Raw genomic sequence first — 16,098 nt, 5'->3', positions numbered from 1 at the left:
AAATACCCCCTCTCCACCAAGAGTGAGGGGGGATCGGAAAAATCAGGGAGAGAAGGAGAGAGAATGAGAGAGAATAATTGTGAGTGTAAGTCTTTTACAATAGATAGACATATGTAAACTCCAAAGTCATTCGACTATCCTTGTAACTCTCAAATACATAGTGAAACAACAAACCCCATGGACGTAGGCCTTTGTGCTGAACCACGTAAACCCCAGTCTCATTTACATTTCAGCACTTTACGTTCGTCTAAAACCCCATGAATCTCTATTTCTATGTTTGGTCTTCTTTATTTTTACTCAGGTCCCGTGCTCAAACGCCTCGCACGGTGTTATTAGATGAGGATGTGATAAACCCGAGGGTTTTGAGCCAAGGAATCGGCACAAATGTATCATCAGTATGAGTCTATGTCTAGATTACGAACTTTGGTTGTGAACAAGTAGATGCCTTCGTGATTTAAGTGTTTACAATTTGGCGCTAGAAACAGGGACTTCGTCCCGGTAAAAGATTTATCTTATCCTGTGATTTCATAACTAAATTAGCGTAAGATTGCTGTGCTTCATTATCTCTGACAGTATTTATCTTTTATTAACTTTACCATGTTCAAAAACGCACCCGTTATCTTCGGTACTACCGACAGTATCGTCGTTTACTGGTTAAAATATTTATTACTTAGATCCACGGATCTACATTTTTCTAGATCTCGTACGGACCTATCTTTCCGTTGGGTTTTCGTAAGTTTTCAAAGGATTTACGTGCAGTTTTAAAAGGGATTTTCTCGCGTTTCCTCGTACTTTCAATGAATCCGCACTTTTAATAAGAATTTAATCCATATACTTTAACTCATGTTTTAATCAATGAGCTTCCCTAAGAGTTCTCTGTGTCCCTCGGGCAGTTTCTCCCTGTCTTGGAATTAGGAATTTTCGCAAACTAACCCGATCCGCACGGACATTTCTGTTTCTCGCTGTTTGAAATTCCCTTGTGCAGAAAGATGCAACAAGTAGGAAAATCCAGATCCACGTCGAAGGAAGCACCGAGGACAACCCCAGTCATCACCCGGAGCAAGCAGAAAGGAGACAAAGCCAAGATGACCAGTCAGAGACAGGACACTGCGGAAATCACTTCGCCTATGAATGCTAACTCCGTTGCAGTCGCGACCCTCAGAGCAGCGGCAACAAAATATAATACGACAGCGGCAGTCCCGAAGACTACGGAAGCCATGAAAACTCTTGCTACGAATCAATTTCACCAACCAAAAGAAAGGGTGGATGAATCCAGAAAGTACCAACCCGCTCATCCGCCAACCTTCAGAATGTCATCAACCAACGAGCAGAATCAAACTGTGTCGGTGGCTCTAACACCGCAGATGGGCACTCCACCCGATCTAGAAATGCCAACAATCGAAGCTGAACCTCCCCCGCCTTTAGTGCAAACCATAGAAGAAGGCGGCACGATGGTTGTAATAGCACGAGATGGGACTCCCAATCAAGGGTCGAACCAATCAGACCGATTGATGGCCAAACTTGAAGAATTGAAGAAAAGCCAAAAGGTTTACGCGGATGCTGTGGCTTTGGTGGCCAGAGAAAACCAGGATTTAAAAGACCGGATTGCCTTAAGCACAAAGACGATCCAACAACTCAATGAAGCAAATTCAAAGGCACCCGAACCAAACCGAGACCGAAGAGTCATCGCAGCAGCTAATGGAAACGCGGCCAGGGGAAGTAGCGCATCCGACCCATATTATAACGATGGAGAGTCAAGCTATCACGAGCAGAGGAACGTAGGGCACCACCGCGCGATGGAAGAGCTGCGTGATGAAATGATGGCAGAGATCAGGCAATTAAAAAGTAGACAAGGCGGGGGAAAGTTAGAAGAGGTCATGAGAGAGGATAACTCCACGCCCTTAACTCATCGCCTGGACAACACCCCTATTCCACTCAAATGCCCTGTCCCGACATTCGAATGCTATGACGGATCCAGCGATCCCGCTTCACACATTCGGTATTATAACCGTGTTCTGGCTAGATGGAGCCAGAACGACGCATTACTCTGTAGATATTTCCCATCGAGTCTGAAGGGATCGACATTGTCTTGGTTTGATAATCTGCCGCCAGACTCCATCCACTCCTACGACCAACTCGCAGAAAAGTTCTTAAGAACTTACATGTACAAAAAGGATGTTAATACTGGAATGGATAAGCTCTTTTCACTGGCAATCGTCTATAAGGAAACCATGAGGGAATATACCAACAGATGGCACAAGGTCTGCCAAGCCATAGGAAGTGTCACCCGGTGGTAAGTATCAACTGCTATAAGTGGGGATTAGACCGAATGAGTCCACTCTTTGTTGAGATTCATGGAAGCGTGCCTAAGACAGAGGGGGATCTTCGAATAATTATTGAAAAACACGCTCGTCTTGAAGAAATCCAGCGTGAAAACCCGAGGGCATACCCACAGAGGACTCACCGTACAAATTCCGCAGAACAAACCACTGGAGACAAAAGTAATTGCTCAGTGGAACGACCTCACGAAGATAGGAAAGAACGAAGGGACGAAAGGCGAAAAGACGATCGGAAGTTCGAAGATCAAGTTTACACAAAGCTCAATGCTAGCTATGCTCGGATCCTGCGAGAGATCAAAGGAAGGGAAAATATGGAATGGCCATGGTCTAAGGGAAAACAACCCCCAAGAACCGAGAAATCCAAAGATTACTGTGAATACCACTGTTTCAACGTACACCAGACCGAAAAATGTAAAAACCTCAAAATAATGATCCAGAAATTGATTGATGCTGGCGAGCTCAAATATTACGTACATACGAAAGGATGTCGCAGAGGATAGATCTAAACGAACCAAGCCAGTCCAACTTCCAGAAGGGAACCGCACAATCAACACCATCTCGTGTTCTGAAACCGCAGGGCCCTCACTTACAGCACAGATAGGAAAGAGGTTACGGAAGCAGTTCGAGGACCGATGCGGATTATATAAGATCGATGGGATAGAGGTGGACGAACATGAAGAGTGGATGGACTCACCTATTATCTTCGATGCTGAAGATATCGACGAAGATATGGAAGACCATAACGACCCCCTGGTCCTCACACTACCCGTGGTTGGATGTAACCTTAAAAAGATCCTCATAGACGAGGGAAGCTCAGTGAACGTTCTATTCTACGATGCATTCAAACGAATGAAGCTCCATGAAGAACAGCTAATGACCTCTTATTACACCATCTACGTATTTAATGGAGCACCCACGAAGCCATTGGGAGACATCGTGTTGCAGGTTGACGCCGGACCCATGAAAGTAAAAACACGATTCAGCGTAGTGGATGCCCCGTCCCCCTACAATGCCATCATTGGACGAAAATGGTTACACAAACTCAAGGGAGTGGCGGCAACGTACTACCAATATCTCAGATTCCCTACACCTGAGGGAGTATTGGAAATCAAGGGAGATCGGGTCTCTGCAAGAGAGTGTCAATCCACTCAGGATCGCATCAACAACGAACAAGAAAAGCAACACAAAACCCGAAGAATTAAAAATAAAGAAGCTGCGAAAGAGAAGTCCATATACCATTTCCTCAAGGAAACTACAGGAAGGTATTTGACCAAAGATGATAATGTCCGGAACACAGAGACAAGTACCTCAGCAGCCAACGAGGGACAAAAACATACCAAGTAGCAATTAAAGAACGTCCCAGTCCTCGGGGATCCGAAGCCGGTTTTCACGGCAGTAGAGCCCGTAAAAGAAATCAAAATAGGAACGGAGGAAAACCCGAAGATGATCAAAGTAGGGACCATAATGGACGAAAAGAGAGAAGATTCTCTGACCAAGTTACTTAAAGAATACGCAGATGTATTCGCCTGGAAATTAGGAGATATGCCTGGGATTGACCCAAAAATAATCCAACACGAGCTGCGCATCAAACCAGGCACGCCACCTTTCAGACAGAAAATAAGAAAAGTTGCGCCGGAATATCATAAGGCAGTGGAAAAAGAACTTCGAAAACTACTAGACGCAGGTTTCATCAAGGAGGTCAAGTACCCTACGTGGATCTCCAATATGGTCGTCGTTCCTAAGAAAAATGGGGGGGTTAGGATATGCATCGATTTCACTAACCTCAACAAAGCATGTCCAAAGGATAGCTATCCATTGCCAAGCATAGATCAGCTGGTAGAAGAGTAGAAGGATATGAAGAACTGTCATTCATGGATGGACATTCTGGCTACAACCAAGTGGCCCTGGCAGAAGAGGATCAGCCACACACAGCGTTCTACACACCACATGGTCTTTATTGCTACACTAGAATGCCTTTCGGACTTCGAAACGCAGGGGAAACATACCAAAGAATGGTCGATGCTATCTTCAGGCCATGGATCGGAAGTACCTTAGAAGTCTACGTTGACGATATGCTCGTCAAAAGCAAGCTGCGCAAAGATCACCACAAGGATCTGAGAGACATCTTCGAAGCAATGAGGAAACACCGCATGAAAGTAAATCCAGAGAAATGTACTTTCGGTGTCACCTCAGGGAAATTCCTCGGGTATTTGGTAACAAAAAGGGGCATCGAGGTAGACCCAGTGAAGATTCAGGCCATAGTAGAAATGCCATCCCCAAAGAATTTAAAAGAAGTTCAGAAGCTCAATGGGTCCATAGCAGCCTTGGGCAGATTTATTGCCCGATCTTCGGACAAATGCAGACATTTCTTCAATATTCTCAAAAAAGGGAGCAAGTTTGAATGGACCGCAGAATGCGAAGAAGCCTTCCAAAAAATCAAAGAACACCTAGCTTCGATTCCGATCCTGCAGAAGCCGGATCCTGATGAGGTTTTGGCATTATACATAGCAGCAACCGAAGACGCAGTCAGCGCAGTGTTGGTCAAAACCAATACGAAGATAGAACAACCTATCTATTACGTCAGTAAGACCCTCAATTCTGCGGAAAGGAACTACACAAAGATCGAACAGCTTATCCTAGCATTGGTATGGGCTACTCAAAAGCTGAGAACCTACTTCCTAACTCACTTCGTCCGGGTCCCATGCAAAGCACCACTGGAAGCAGTCCTCAAAAGCGCGGGAAAAGTGGGCAGAATAGCCAAGTGGAACACCCACCTGGACCAATTCAACATCATTCATGAAATTCAACATTCTCGAAAATCCCAAGTTTTGGCGGATTTCTTAGCAGACCTTCCCCTGGACAACGACGATGAGATTAAGGGAATACCAGAAGCCGAGGAAGAAAGCAAGGATCCAATGGATATCCTCGAACCCTCGAGTCAAAGACAATGGGAAGTCTTCGTCGACGGTTCCAAAAATAAGGAAGGAGCAGGAATAGGCATTGTCATCACCACCCCAACCGGAGAAAGGATTGTACAGGCACTCAGGTTAGAATTCAAAGAGCATACCAACAACATCGTCGAATACGAGGCAGTCGTACATGCCCTCCGTATAATAATAGAGATGGGAGTACCGACGTAAGACTAACAAGTGATTCACAGCTTGTCATACGGCAAATAGGGCTCGAGTACAACGTGTACGATGACACCCTCTCAGCTTACATGGCCTTGGTCCAAACATTGGCGTCACAAATTCCGAACATCAAGTTCCGGCACTTATGCAGAAGGGATCTCAGGCACGCAGATGCCCTGGCATATATATCATCCATGCTGAAGGACGAAAGCATCGAAGCTATTAAAATAACAAGGGTATACGAGCCTTCGATTACACCTCAATTCTCCTTCGCTACCAATCAAGATACAGTGGAAGAAAATACCGAAGACCAGGTAGGAGAGGACATCCATAACGATTTTGACGAAGAAGATATCCTGTCAAGAGCAAATCAAGACGAAGACTTCAGCAACGAAGATGATTGGAGAACGGTGATCCATGCGTTTCTCGAAAAGGGAAGTTTACCCGCGGACCATAAACAGGCTAGGAAAATACTCTCCAAAGCAGGAAGATATGATCTTCGGGATGGGGTCCTGTACAAGAAATCCTTCCTCGGACCGTTACTACGTTGCTTATCTCGAAAAGAGGGGCACCGAATTCTAAATGACATCCATTATGGGGACGCAGGGAATCATAGCGGTATGAGATCACTAGCCGACAAAGCCAAAACGCAAGGATATTACTGGCCCACGATGATACAGGATGCCGCAAGAATGTCCCGACGATGCGAAGAATGTCAGCGTTTCGCCAAAAAGATACACGCGCCAGCAACAATGTTAAATTCTGTAGATAGCCCGTGGCCATTCGCAAAATGGGGCATAGATATCGTCGGGCCTTTCATCGAAGGATCAGGGAAAAGGCGATTTTTGATAGTAGCCACGGACTACTTCAGTAAATGGGTGGAAGCTAAAGCCTTAGCCAGGATCAGAGACGTGGATGTGTTTACTTTCATATTCCAGAACATCATCTGCAGGTTCGGCATACCAGCAGAAATCGTATCCGATAATGGTAAGCAATTACAAGGGAAAAACATAGACATGCTCTTCGATGCTTTCAAAATAAGGAAGAACAAATCCACCCCTATATACCCTCAAAGCAACGGACAAGCGGAAGCCACCAACAAGACCCTCGCCCTTATCCTCAAAAAACAATTAGACGAACATAAGGGGCGGTGGTGTGAACAGTTACACAATGTGTTATGGGCATACAGGACAACGCGAAGATCTGCCACTGGGGAATCCCCGTTTCTCCTCACTTATGGAGCTGAAGCAGTCATCCCTACAGAGATACTCATGCCAACCACAAAGACCGAAGCGTGGGAGAAAAATCTCACAACAGACATGATGTTAGAGAGATTGGACGACCTAGAAGAAAGAAGGGAAGCAGCATTGCAGAAGATGGAAAATTACCAACGAAGACTTGCAAGGGAGTACAACAAAAAGGTAAAGCTTCGGAATTTTGTAGAGGGGCAGTATGTGTTGAGAACAATCCCACAGTATCAACGAGAGAAGAGATGGGGAAAGTTAGCACCTACGTGGGGAGGACCTTTTATAATACACGATATTGCGGGAAGCGGTTCCTACTACCTTCGTAATCTGAAAGGCGAGGTCCTCCGGCATCCTTGGAATGCTAAGTGGCTCAAACCATACTTCCCATAGGGGCAACGCAGCCTTGCAACTGCGTGAAGGTACCAGAAGAAGGGAGCGTGACCACTCTACATGTTTCTATCTCTGGACGAGGAATTGCAGGCCTCAACCTATCAATCAAACAAGCTTTCTATATATCAAGTAACTAAACCTATCGACAATATTGGGGAAAGTAGTTAATCTACAATCTCTCAGGGCCCCCGTCAGTGTCCATAAGTGTAAGACCAGGGGGAAGGCACCCAGCAGAAAGAGATACCCAACCAATCTTAAGGCAACGGGTCGACGGAATGGGTGTATGTAAATATTTTAACCCCATATCCTAGAACGTTGCCTCGGCCCCCACCGTCTGGGAATCCTCTGGCCCAGGATTCGCCAGCGGGGTGACAGGTCTCAAGACGATCACGAAGGTACCTCCCTTCAGTATCGCACCCAAAACTTAAAACACTTTGATTTGTAATGTTTCCTTACAATGCTTAAAATAAAAACAAACCAACATTGCAGGTATATCAAGAAAAAGATCCATTTCATAAAGGATGATTACAAAAAGCGGAAGACCAATTCAAGGAAGAATACACATCAAAAAATATTCTTTTTACATGATACTAGCAAAATCTAATGGAAGGATAGCGATGCCACGGTCTCTAAAAAAGCTGCGGTCTCTACTTAGATGATGCCGCCCCATCAGCAGGATTGTTCCGAAGACTTGAAGGGACGCTCCCACCAGATGAGGGTCCCGAGGACCAGGCAAGGCAGCAGGTACTGGACGACGCGGATAGTTCTTCACGAGGCCATGCTCGGTCTTCAGGCCAAGCTCTATCTTCTCCAACATCTTGTTCGTCTCCTCAGCCAATTGACACCGAGCCTTGTGCATAATAACTGTCGTCCGCTGCTGGGCTTGGGATAACAACGAAGATAGACGATTCACTTCGTTAGAAGCAGCGCCAACGGCCTCCTCGGGATGCCGCCAAACTCTTGAAGTGATTAGTCTGTTCTTCCTGCCGCGCTAAGGAAGATTGAGCCTTTTCAAACTTTTCATTTGCAACACGGAGTTGTCCCTCGAGCTCTGAAAAGACAACACCAGGGAGTTAGCACAAAAAGACACAGTCACACTCGATGAAATAGGGTTATACCTTCGACACAAGCCGAAGCCTCTTCATACTCATTAACAACCGCATCTCGCGCTTCATCAAGATGGTCATATTCCGCTGATAGTTTCTTATAATCTAGTTGAAGGTTGGTGAGAGTAAATTGACAGGCATCTAGTTCTACCTGCTTCATCGAATCCATGTGACGAAGATGGTTGACTTCGTTGTTTATCTCTGATACCCCTTTGCTAAGTCTATACATACACACTTCAAGATTTCTCTCAGACTCAGCATGGCGAGCTACTTCAGCACGGGACGCGGCAAGGGCCTTGCTTAGAGCCCCAACTTCGGCACGGGCATCGTCCCTTTCCCTGGCTAGACACAGCATGCTATCCTTAACTCCTGGAAAAGGGAGGGATCGAGCCTTTCGTAATTCCTCTTCCAGAAGTTGTATCTTAGACTCCAACAACGAAGCACGCTCACGGGATTCCCGCAGATTCTCACGTGTCCACAGCAGTGTACCATTGAACAAAGCACGGTCGTGATTATACAGATTCTGCATATCAACTATCTGAACATGCCTTGCGCGCCATACCTCAGCCCGAGCGTCCCACTTTTTGGCTTCGCTCTTAATTTTCTCGACCAACTCTTTGATACGAGATTTCTGCCGTGCCCTTTCGTTTCGAAGCCATATCAGCTCGGGGACGCCACCCACTGGAGATAGGGTGGGGAGACTCAGACAGAACAACTAAGTAATAGAGGAATTACGACACGGCGAGAGAAAAAGAGGAAAAAGAACCAAACCTGTGAAAGCTGAAACTTGGCCGCGAGTCTGCTCTAATTCGGCGCGAACGGCAGCAAGCTCTGAACGAAGACCAGCCTCCGCTTCACCCAGCCTTTCTTTCTCTTTAAGGCTTTTCTTCAGCTCTTCTATTTCCACCTCAGCCGCAGATAATTCCTTTTCTCTGTGACGAAGCTTAGCCTCCAGCTTCAAAGATTTTGCTTTAAAGAACTGATACAGCACGTGGTTACAATGCTCACTCCTCATCATCTACACATTAAGACAACAAACATTATTTCACCGAAGGATTCGATCATCACGAAGAGATATGTACGAAGACTTACCTCCAAGACACGCTGCTGAGGAAAACCATATTGGTACCCATCGGCTATGGCCATCATATCCGCAACAGAAGTAGGAGGCTCCGATACAAGGGTAGTTTCGGGAACACTCAAGTTTTTCCCCCAGGCCTCAGATACCCGCGCCTTGGAAGATAGTTCCATCATACGACGGGTGTACGCATCGGAATCCTTTTCACCAGTAACCACCGGAGCAGGATGAGGGACGAACCAGACTCTTTTTCTTGAGCCAATCCATTATGGCGTCTTCACCCTCAGATGTCGGCGAATAAGGGAAATCCGCGGAAGGCGAGTCAATCACCGACTTCCCCTTCTCCGATATGGCCCCTTCAGCACAAGTTTCGGCATCGACATGCGCACCATGATCATCCGCCCCCCGTCTCGAACAACAACGTCTTCCTTACCAGCACCCCCGAGCACATCCCAATCATCATTGGGGAAAGTAGAGAGAAGTCTTCAGGAAAATCGAGAGCATCATCGAAGAATTCTCCTGCGGAATAAACCCGGTCAAAAGAAAACTCTTGAGAAAGGGTGGGGAGAGTCTCCGCAGCATCACCAGCAGGGACAGAAATATCACCATAACACCGCCGTCAGCTACCGCGGCATTGTTTCTTCCCTCATCACCATCACAACCCGCACGAACCTCCTCCTCGGCATTGAGAGGGGAAGTATCAGTACGTTCTTCCCCATCCGTAATCTCCTCATCCTCGGCAAACTCTTCGTTTACCGGACTGGTAACTTCTTCATGAACCTCAGCCTCACCCATCACAATGGTAGAAGACTGCTTCGGCCTGATCTTTTTCTTCTTCGACACCTGAAAACCAACACATTCCACAAAAAGAGTTATTTTTCCCTGAACAGTTGGACTTTTAAAGGAGGAGAAGCGCGGCTAGAATCCGCGTACCTTGACAGTAGGAACACCCTTCGATGGAAGTATAGCACCAGAACCTTCCTCCTCGTCTCCTTCAACAACGTCGAGGGCATAAGGAAAGTTCATGCCTTCGAAGTTTAAACGCCAGGGACAGAAATCTCCATAACGAGCAGGAGGAGATTCACGTGGCCTGCTACTCGCAGAAGGACGCCAACCGCGCGGACCAGGAATCCAACCGTACGCCCAAGGACCAACAATTTCAATAACAGTAGCGTGCCACTCATAATCATGGTCACGCTTGATCCTCTCACGTGCTGGAAAAAGTTTCCGCTGACTAGACCCCTCGGTGCCTGGAACATACTTCAGTTTGGCATCGCTAACCTCACTTAACAGACGAATTTCCCCGAGGAGCAGCGAGATTCCGGAGGCTAACACTCCACGGTTTACGATTCCTACTATTAACGTAATCACCGAAGGAATTGTTGAAGTTTTCCGGAGTATACCATTCCCTCTCCACGGGATTTGGAACGTAACACGTCATCATCGTCTCCCCCTTACTCCGCAGATAACACTCCCTTAGTGCACGGAGATAATTCCCCGATAATTGCGACACAGAACGACTGTGAGTATTGGTGGAAGATCCTTCACGACCAGCAAGCACATCGTAATAAAAGGAGTCACCAGACTTGTACAACGGCAGCATAAGACCAGCCTCGAAGGCTCCAACCGTAGTCAACAAGTGAAACTCATCAAACTGATACTTTGAGATGAGCTCATAAGTAATATCATCCTCAGGGGCATAGAAACGAACATCGAAGGCTTGAAGCTCATGCTTTTCCTTGAAAACTTCGAGATCAATATGTTTAAACGTTACTTTTTTCTTGCTGACCGAAACGCTGCGTATCGACGGGGCAGCCTCATCCTCCTCCGCGGGATCGGATGAACCAATGAAAGCCTCGGAAGCTTTTCTCTTTAAAGAAGGATTTTTAGAAGATTCAGCCCTCGGGACACCACCCTTTGTATTCTTCCCTTTGAAAGAAATTATAGGAGGGGGCGGCAGAGGATGCTGCTCGGATACTACAGAACGCAGAGGAGGAACATCAAAAGCGACAGCACGAGGAGGTGCCTGCGTACTCCTAACTTCATCACGAGGACGAGACACCGCACGATCGACACACTTCGAGCCCGGAAGGATTTTTCGAAGGACCCTCTTCCCTAGGAGAAGAGGCCTTCGCCCCAGAAGAAAACTCTAATACCACGAAGATCATTGTGAGACTCTCTGCGCGGAGGGGATCTCGATAGACCAGCACCCGGAGTTGATAAGGAAGCCGCGGACGGTCAGACATGGCTGCGAAAAGATAAACCATAAACAAGTTAGAAACAAACACAAGGACATCACCAAAATCAAAAAACCACATAAATAACAATCCACCTCAGAAAGCACAGAAACCCTAAAACTAGCATACATGCTCGAAATTCCCTAAAACCCTAACCTCAAAAACCTAATCAATACAAGTAAAACAATGGCCTCCTTGATTTGAGACGAAGAACAGGGGCAAACTAGCATGCAAGCATTAAAAAGGTTCTTCATCACAAACAAGGGACGAGCAGAGAATAGAAATAGGAAGCTACGATGATCAACAGCAGAAAATTCACAAATCAACACAGCGTAAAACAGTGGAAAAAGAAAAGAAAACTTACCAGCAGAAACAGCAGCAGAAAGGACAAATCAGAAATAAAAGAAGCAAGCGTAATGAATGCTAAGGGCTGAAGAACAAGGAATGAAGACTGACAGAGAATGAAATAAATTTGTAGGGAGAATGAAATTAATTCTCTTTCTCTCCTTAATATACCCGAAAGAAAGAGAAGGAAATTAATGGAGGAATGGGAAGCGTGCCCATTAAATGAGCAGTTAAATGCACGAATAAGAGACGTGCCCAAGTATCTAGGAGAAGTTATTAGGAGAGATGGAAAAATATGCAACGACTGTTTTCTTCAATGCACCCACTAAACATTCAAGCCCGAAGAAAAGGGGAAAATTGTGTGTACATATCTCACCATCAAACACGTGTATATAGGAAGATACGTGGAAAGCATGCAAGCCAACACATCTAAACATGATGTACCGTGGAACACCAAATAACTCCCGAAAAGTTACTTTATCCCATCCCCAAAAGGATCTAAGATCAACGGTGAAGAGAAAGTTAGCTGACACGGATGTGACAGGGGCAGAAGACACTTGTCTGACACGAGCAGGCGCCTCAACTACCCGCATTAAACACTCTGAGCAGTATACGTGTCGATCAACCCGTGGAACGAACGAGGATGGTTCTGCGTGATCAAGTGATGAACGAAGACCTCCGCGGGACGGACACGAAACACAAGAAGATAAGGTTTCAACGGCCCTCAGAGATGGGTCCCAGACTCTAACCCTATAAATACCCCCTCTCCACCGAGAGTGAGGGGGATCGGAAAAATCAGGGAGAGAAGGAGAGAGAAGGAGAGATTATAATTGTGAGTGTAAGTCTTTTACAATAGATAGACATATGTAAACTCCAAAGTCATTCGACTATCCTTGTAACTCTCAAATACATAGTGAAACAACAAACCCCGTGGACGTAGGCCTTTGTCCTGAACCACGTAAAGCCCAGTCTCATTTACATTTCAGCACTTTACGTTCGTATAAAACCCCATGAATCTCTATTTCTATGTTTGGTCTTCTTTATTTTTACTCAGGTCCAGTGCTCAAACGCCTCGCACGGTGTTATTAGATGAGGCTGTGATAAACCCGAGGGTTTTGAGCCAAGGGATCGGCACAAATGTATCATCAGTATGAGTCTATGTCTAGATTACGAACTTTGGTTGTGAACACGTAGATGCTTTCGTGATTTAAGTGTTTACACATGCACCATGCGGTCCATGCCTATAACATATTCCTTTCTTTCTAGAATATATTTGACTGTTAGCCGACAGTGTTCTAGAAGTCTTCCACCCAGAAAAAGTGTTCTAGAAGTTCAGTTAATTAGTTGAGTTTCTTCATCATTTTTTTAAGCAACAAAATTTATCAGTCGAGTTCAAAAGTGAATACAGGAGGAGATGTCTTTTGATTAACTAAAGAACCACGATTTGCTTTTCCATCCATGCATGTTGGTCCTACCTATATATAGCCTTCCCACACGGACAAAGCTTTTCAATAATGTTTTTAAAAAAAGAGCGCCGAATGTCACTGCCGACATGGCAAAAGGTTGGTCTCAGATCTGCTAACATTTATCCGATCGCGTTGTCCTATTCTGAGTATGTAAGGCCTCAGTATCCAGCAAGTCGCTATGTCAGTGCAGTGGCCAACGATAAACGTGGAAGACGCTGTTCAAAACTTTTCGTTTGATCGACTAGAATCTGCTCTTCTCCTCCGACTGGATTATTAGGTGGCTTCATCCATACCATTGATTATTAGGTGGAACAACAGCGGGGCATTTAATTATAAGAAATTTGGACAATGACTTTTTGACACGTATTGGGGATGATTTGGGTGATGGACCTGGGATTGAGAAGCATTTTGTTTGATTATTACACCCGAGACTACCGACGTCTAAAAGACTTATTACTGAAAATCAGGGAGCATTCATAAAAGATAAGCAAATACTTGATGGTATATTAATTACTGGAGAACTCATTAATTCAAGATTGAAAAGCAAATCTCCTCATATCCTTTGCAAACTGGACATACGAAAAACCTTTGATAATGTGAGCTGGCACACCATTCAAAGTGTTCCTCAATGTTCTGTTTTTGACATTAAGTGGATAAAATGGATTATGTGGTGTGTATCATCAGCACAACACTCCATTTTGGTGAATGAAAGCTCCACAGAAAGATTTAAACCCCAAAAAAATCTGAGACAAAGAGATTCTCTTTCTTCTTTTCTATTTATAATGGTGCTGAAATCTTTTCAAAACTGATGAAACAAGCAGTGGAATTGAACATGATCTGGATTTTCCATCAACAACAACATCAAGGTGTCTCATTTACAGTATGCTGATGACACTTCAGTGTTCTTAAATGGGATAGTTGAGGAAGATGAGAATTTGCTAATTGTATTACAAGTTTTTGAAGGCATTACAGGATTGCCAGTGAACCTGACTAAGAGCTAAGTGATAAGCATTAGATCAAATCATATACTTCAAGATGTTGCTGAGATCCTTCACTGCAAGATTGAAGACTTGTCCCTTAAATACTTGGGTCTTCCAGTTGGAGCTACATGCAGAAACTGTTCTATTTGGGATGTGGTGATAGAAAAGTTCCTAAAAAAGTTAACACCATGGAAAAGGAGATACTTTACAAAAGCAGGTCGAATACTTCTCATCATGACAACTCTCTCTAGTTTACCTATCTATTTCATGTCCTTGTTCCCAATGCCAGTTAAAGTAGAAAAGAAACTTAATCAAATAATGAGAGCATTCTTATGGGGCACTTCAACTGGAAAAAAGAAAATTAATTGGATTGCATGGAAAAGAGCTTGTATTCCAAAGAAGGCTGGGGGACTTGGCATTAGAAATCTCAAGCAAACAAACATAGCTCTTATTGCTAAATGGACTTGGAGGTTTTCTACTGAAAAAACACAACTATGGAGAAAGATTACTCAGTCAAAAAGACAAGGGAAACCCTCTGCATTGTTAGTCAAAGATACATCATTACCTCAAGGAAGAGGTATCTGGAATGGCATTCAACAACAAAAAAAGGTGGTGGAGGAAATTTCAAACTTGGAAATCAACAGTGGCAAAGATATATATATTTCTAGTGGGACAAATGGAAAGACAACCAAGATTTGAAGAACAGATTTCCAAACATCTTCAAATTTTCTATTTAGAAGAATGCTACATTACAAGAGCTAGTGGTAAAAAATACGTGGGACATCAAACTCAGAAGAAATCTTCATCACTCAGAATTGCTGGAAATGATGAAGTTATTTGAGTGGTTAGGATCTCCTTCAACTTTAAATGAACAAGAAGACAAGCTTCAGTGCAACCTTGCAGGTGGTTTCTCCACCAAAAGCTGCTACAACTGGCTAATGGATCAGCAAAACCTCCAACAACCTCTTACTCCTACACCTCCTCCTTACCCTGCATATGGGTTAAGTTTGTCCCTCCAAAGACCCAAACTTTTATGTGGATCCTAGCTCAAAATGCAATTCCTACATCTGATAACTTAGTCAGAAGGGGTGTCCAAATTCAGATCACCATGTGCACTTTCTGCAACTAAGCTCCAGAAACAGTCACCCACTTATTCTTGCACTGCAGGTTTGCTCACAAAATTTGGTCTTATTTCATTGGAGGTTAATAGGTTATAATATGAGATGGGTACAAGGAAGGCACTGTAAAAACACAATTTCAAGCTTGGAAATTTAGAAGAGGAAGACATCGAGGAAGAAAAATATGGCCATTACTCATTTTTGCAATTATCAGAACAATTTGGGAACAGAGAAATTGCAGCATGATGACTAACAAACCACCAAGATCACAAGGAGTAATCATAAATGAGGTTAAGGCATTCATATTTCATTGGGGAAACATAGGAAATTGGTTATGGGGCTACTTCTTTAGACATCTTGTGACTCACTGGAAAGTCATGATAGATTGAACGTAAAACATGTAACTATCAAAAGTGGGGACCTTCGGTCTTTTTACATTTTTCTTTTATACATTCTTAACCTTACATTTCAAAAAAAAAAAAAAAAAAAAATTTGAAATCACAGAGTTAATATTCAAAAAAAAAAAACTGGTTGCTCAGCCGTGTTTCTAGAAACGCATGTTTGAATTGCAGAGCAAGAATCTTCGTGCAAATAGACAAGATAATCACTGCAATTTTAATTGGAATATCAAACTAATTAAACAAAATTCTCCCAAAACGTT

At 44.3% G+C, this 16,098-nt stretch overlaps 1 protein-coding gene across 1 annotated transcript; it reads left to right on the top strand.

Annotated features, from left to right (window-relative positions):
• Positions 1–14,637: 14,637 nt before the first annotated feature.
• On the top strand, positions 14,638–15,365 carry LOC113280792 (uncharacterized mitochondrial protein AtMg00310-like). The gene is made up of 2 exons (XM_026529373.1): positions 14,638–14,896; positions 15,169–15,365. Exons 1-2 carry the CDS (start codon positions 14,638–14,640, stop codon positions 15,363–15,365), a joined length of 456 nt encoding a protein of 151 aa, XP_026385158.1.
• The last annotated feature ends 733 nt before the right edge of the window (positions 15,366–16,098 follow it).

Source organism: Papaver somniferum, chromosome 5, assembly GCF_003573695.1.
Source record: "Papaver somniferum cultivar HN1 chromosome 5, ASM357369v1, whole genome shotgun sequence".
In the NCBI taxonomy this organism is placed as follows: Eukaryota; Viridiplantae; Streptophyta; class Magnoliopsida; order Ranunculales; family Papaveraceae; genus Papaver; species Papaver somniferum.
The sequence above is the reverse complement of the archived record's forward strand: the minus strand, read 5'-3'. Positions and strand labels throughout refer to the sequence as shown.

What these genes read in the sequence shown, in the direction of transcription:
- LOC113280792 (XM_026529373.1), top strand. Translation starts at nt 14,638, where the DNA reads ATGAGAGCATTCTTATGGGGCACTTCAACTGGAAAAAAGAAAATTAAT. An exon ending in ATCATTACCTCAAGGAAGAG is followed by an intron (nt 14,897 to 15,168) that starts GTATCTGGAATG and finishes TTGAGTGGTTAG; the next exon opens with GATCTCCTTCAACTTTAAAT.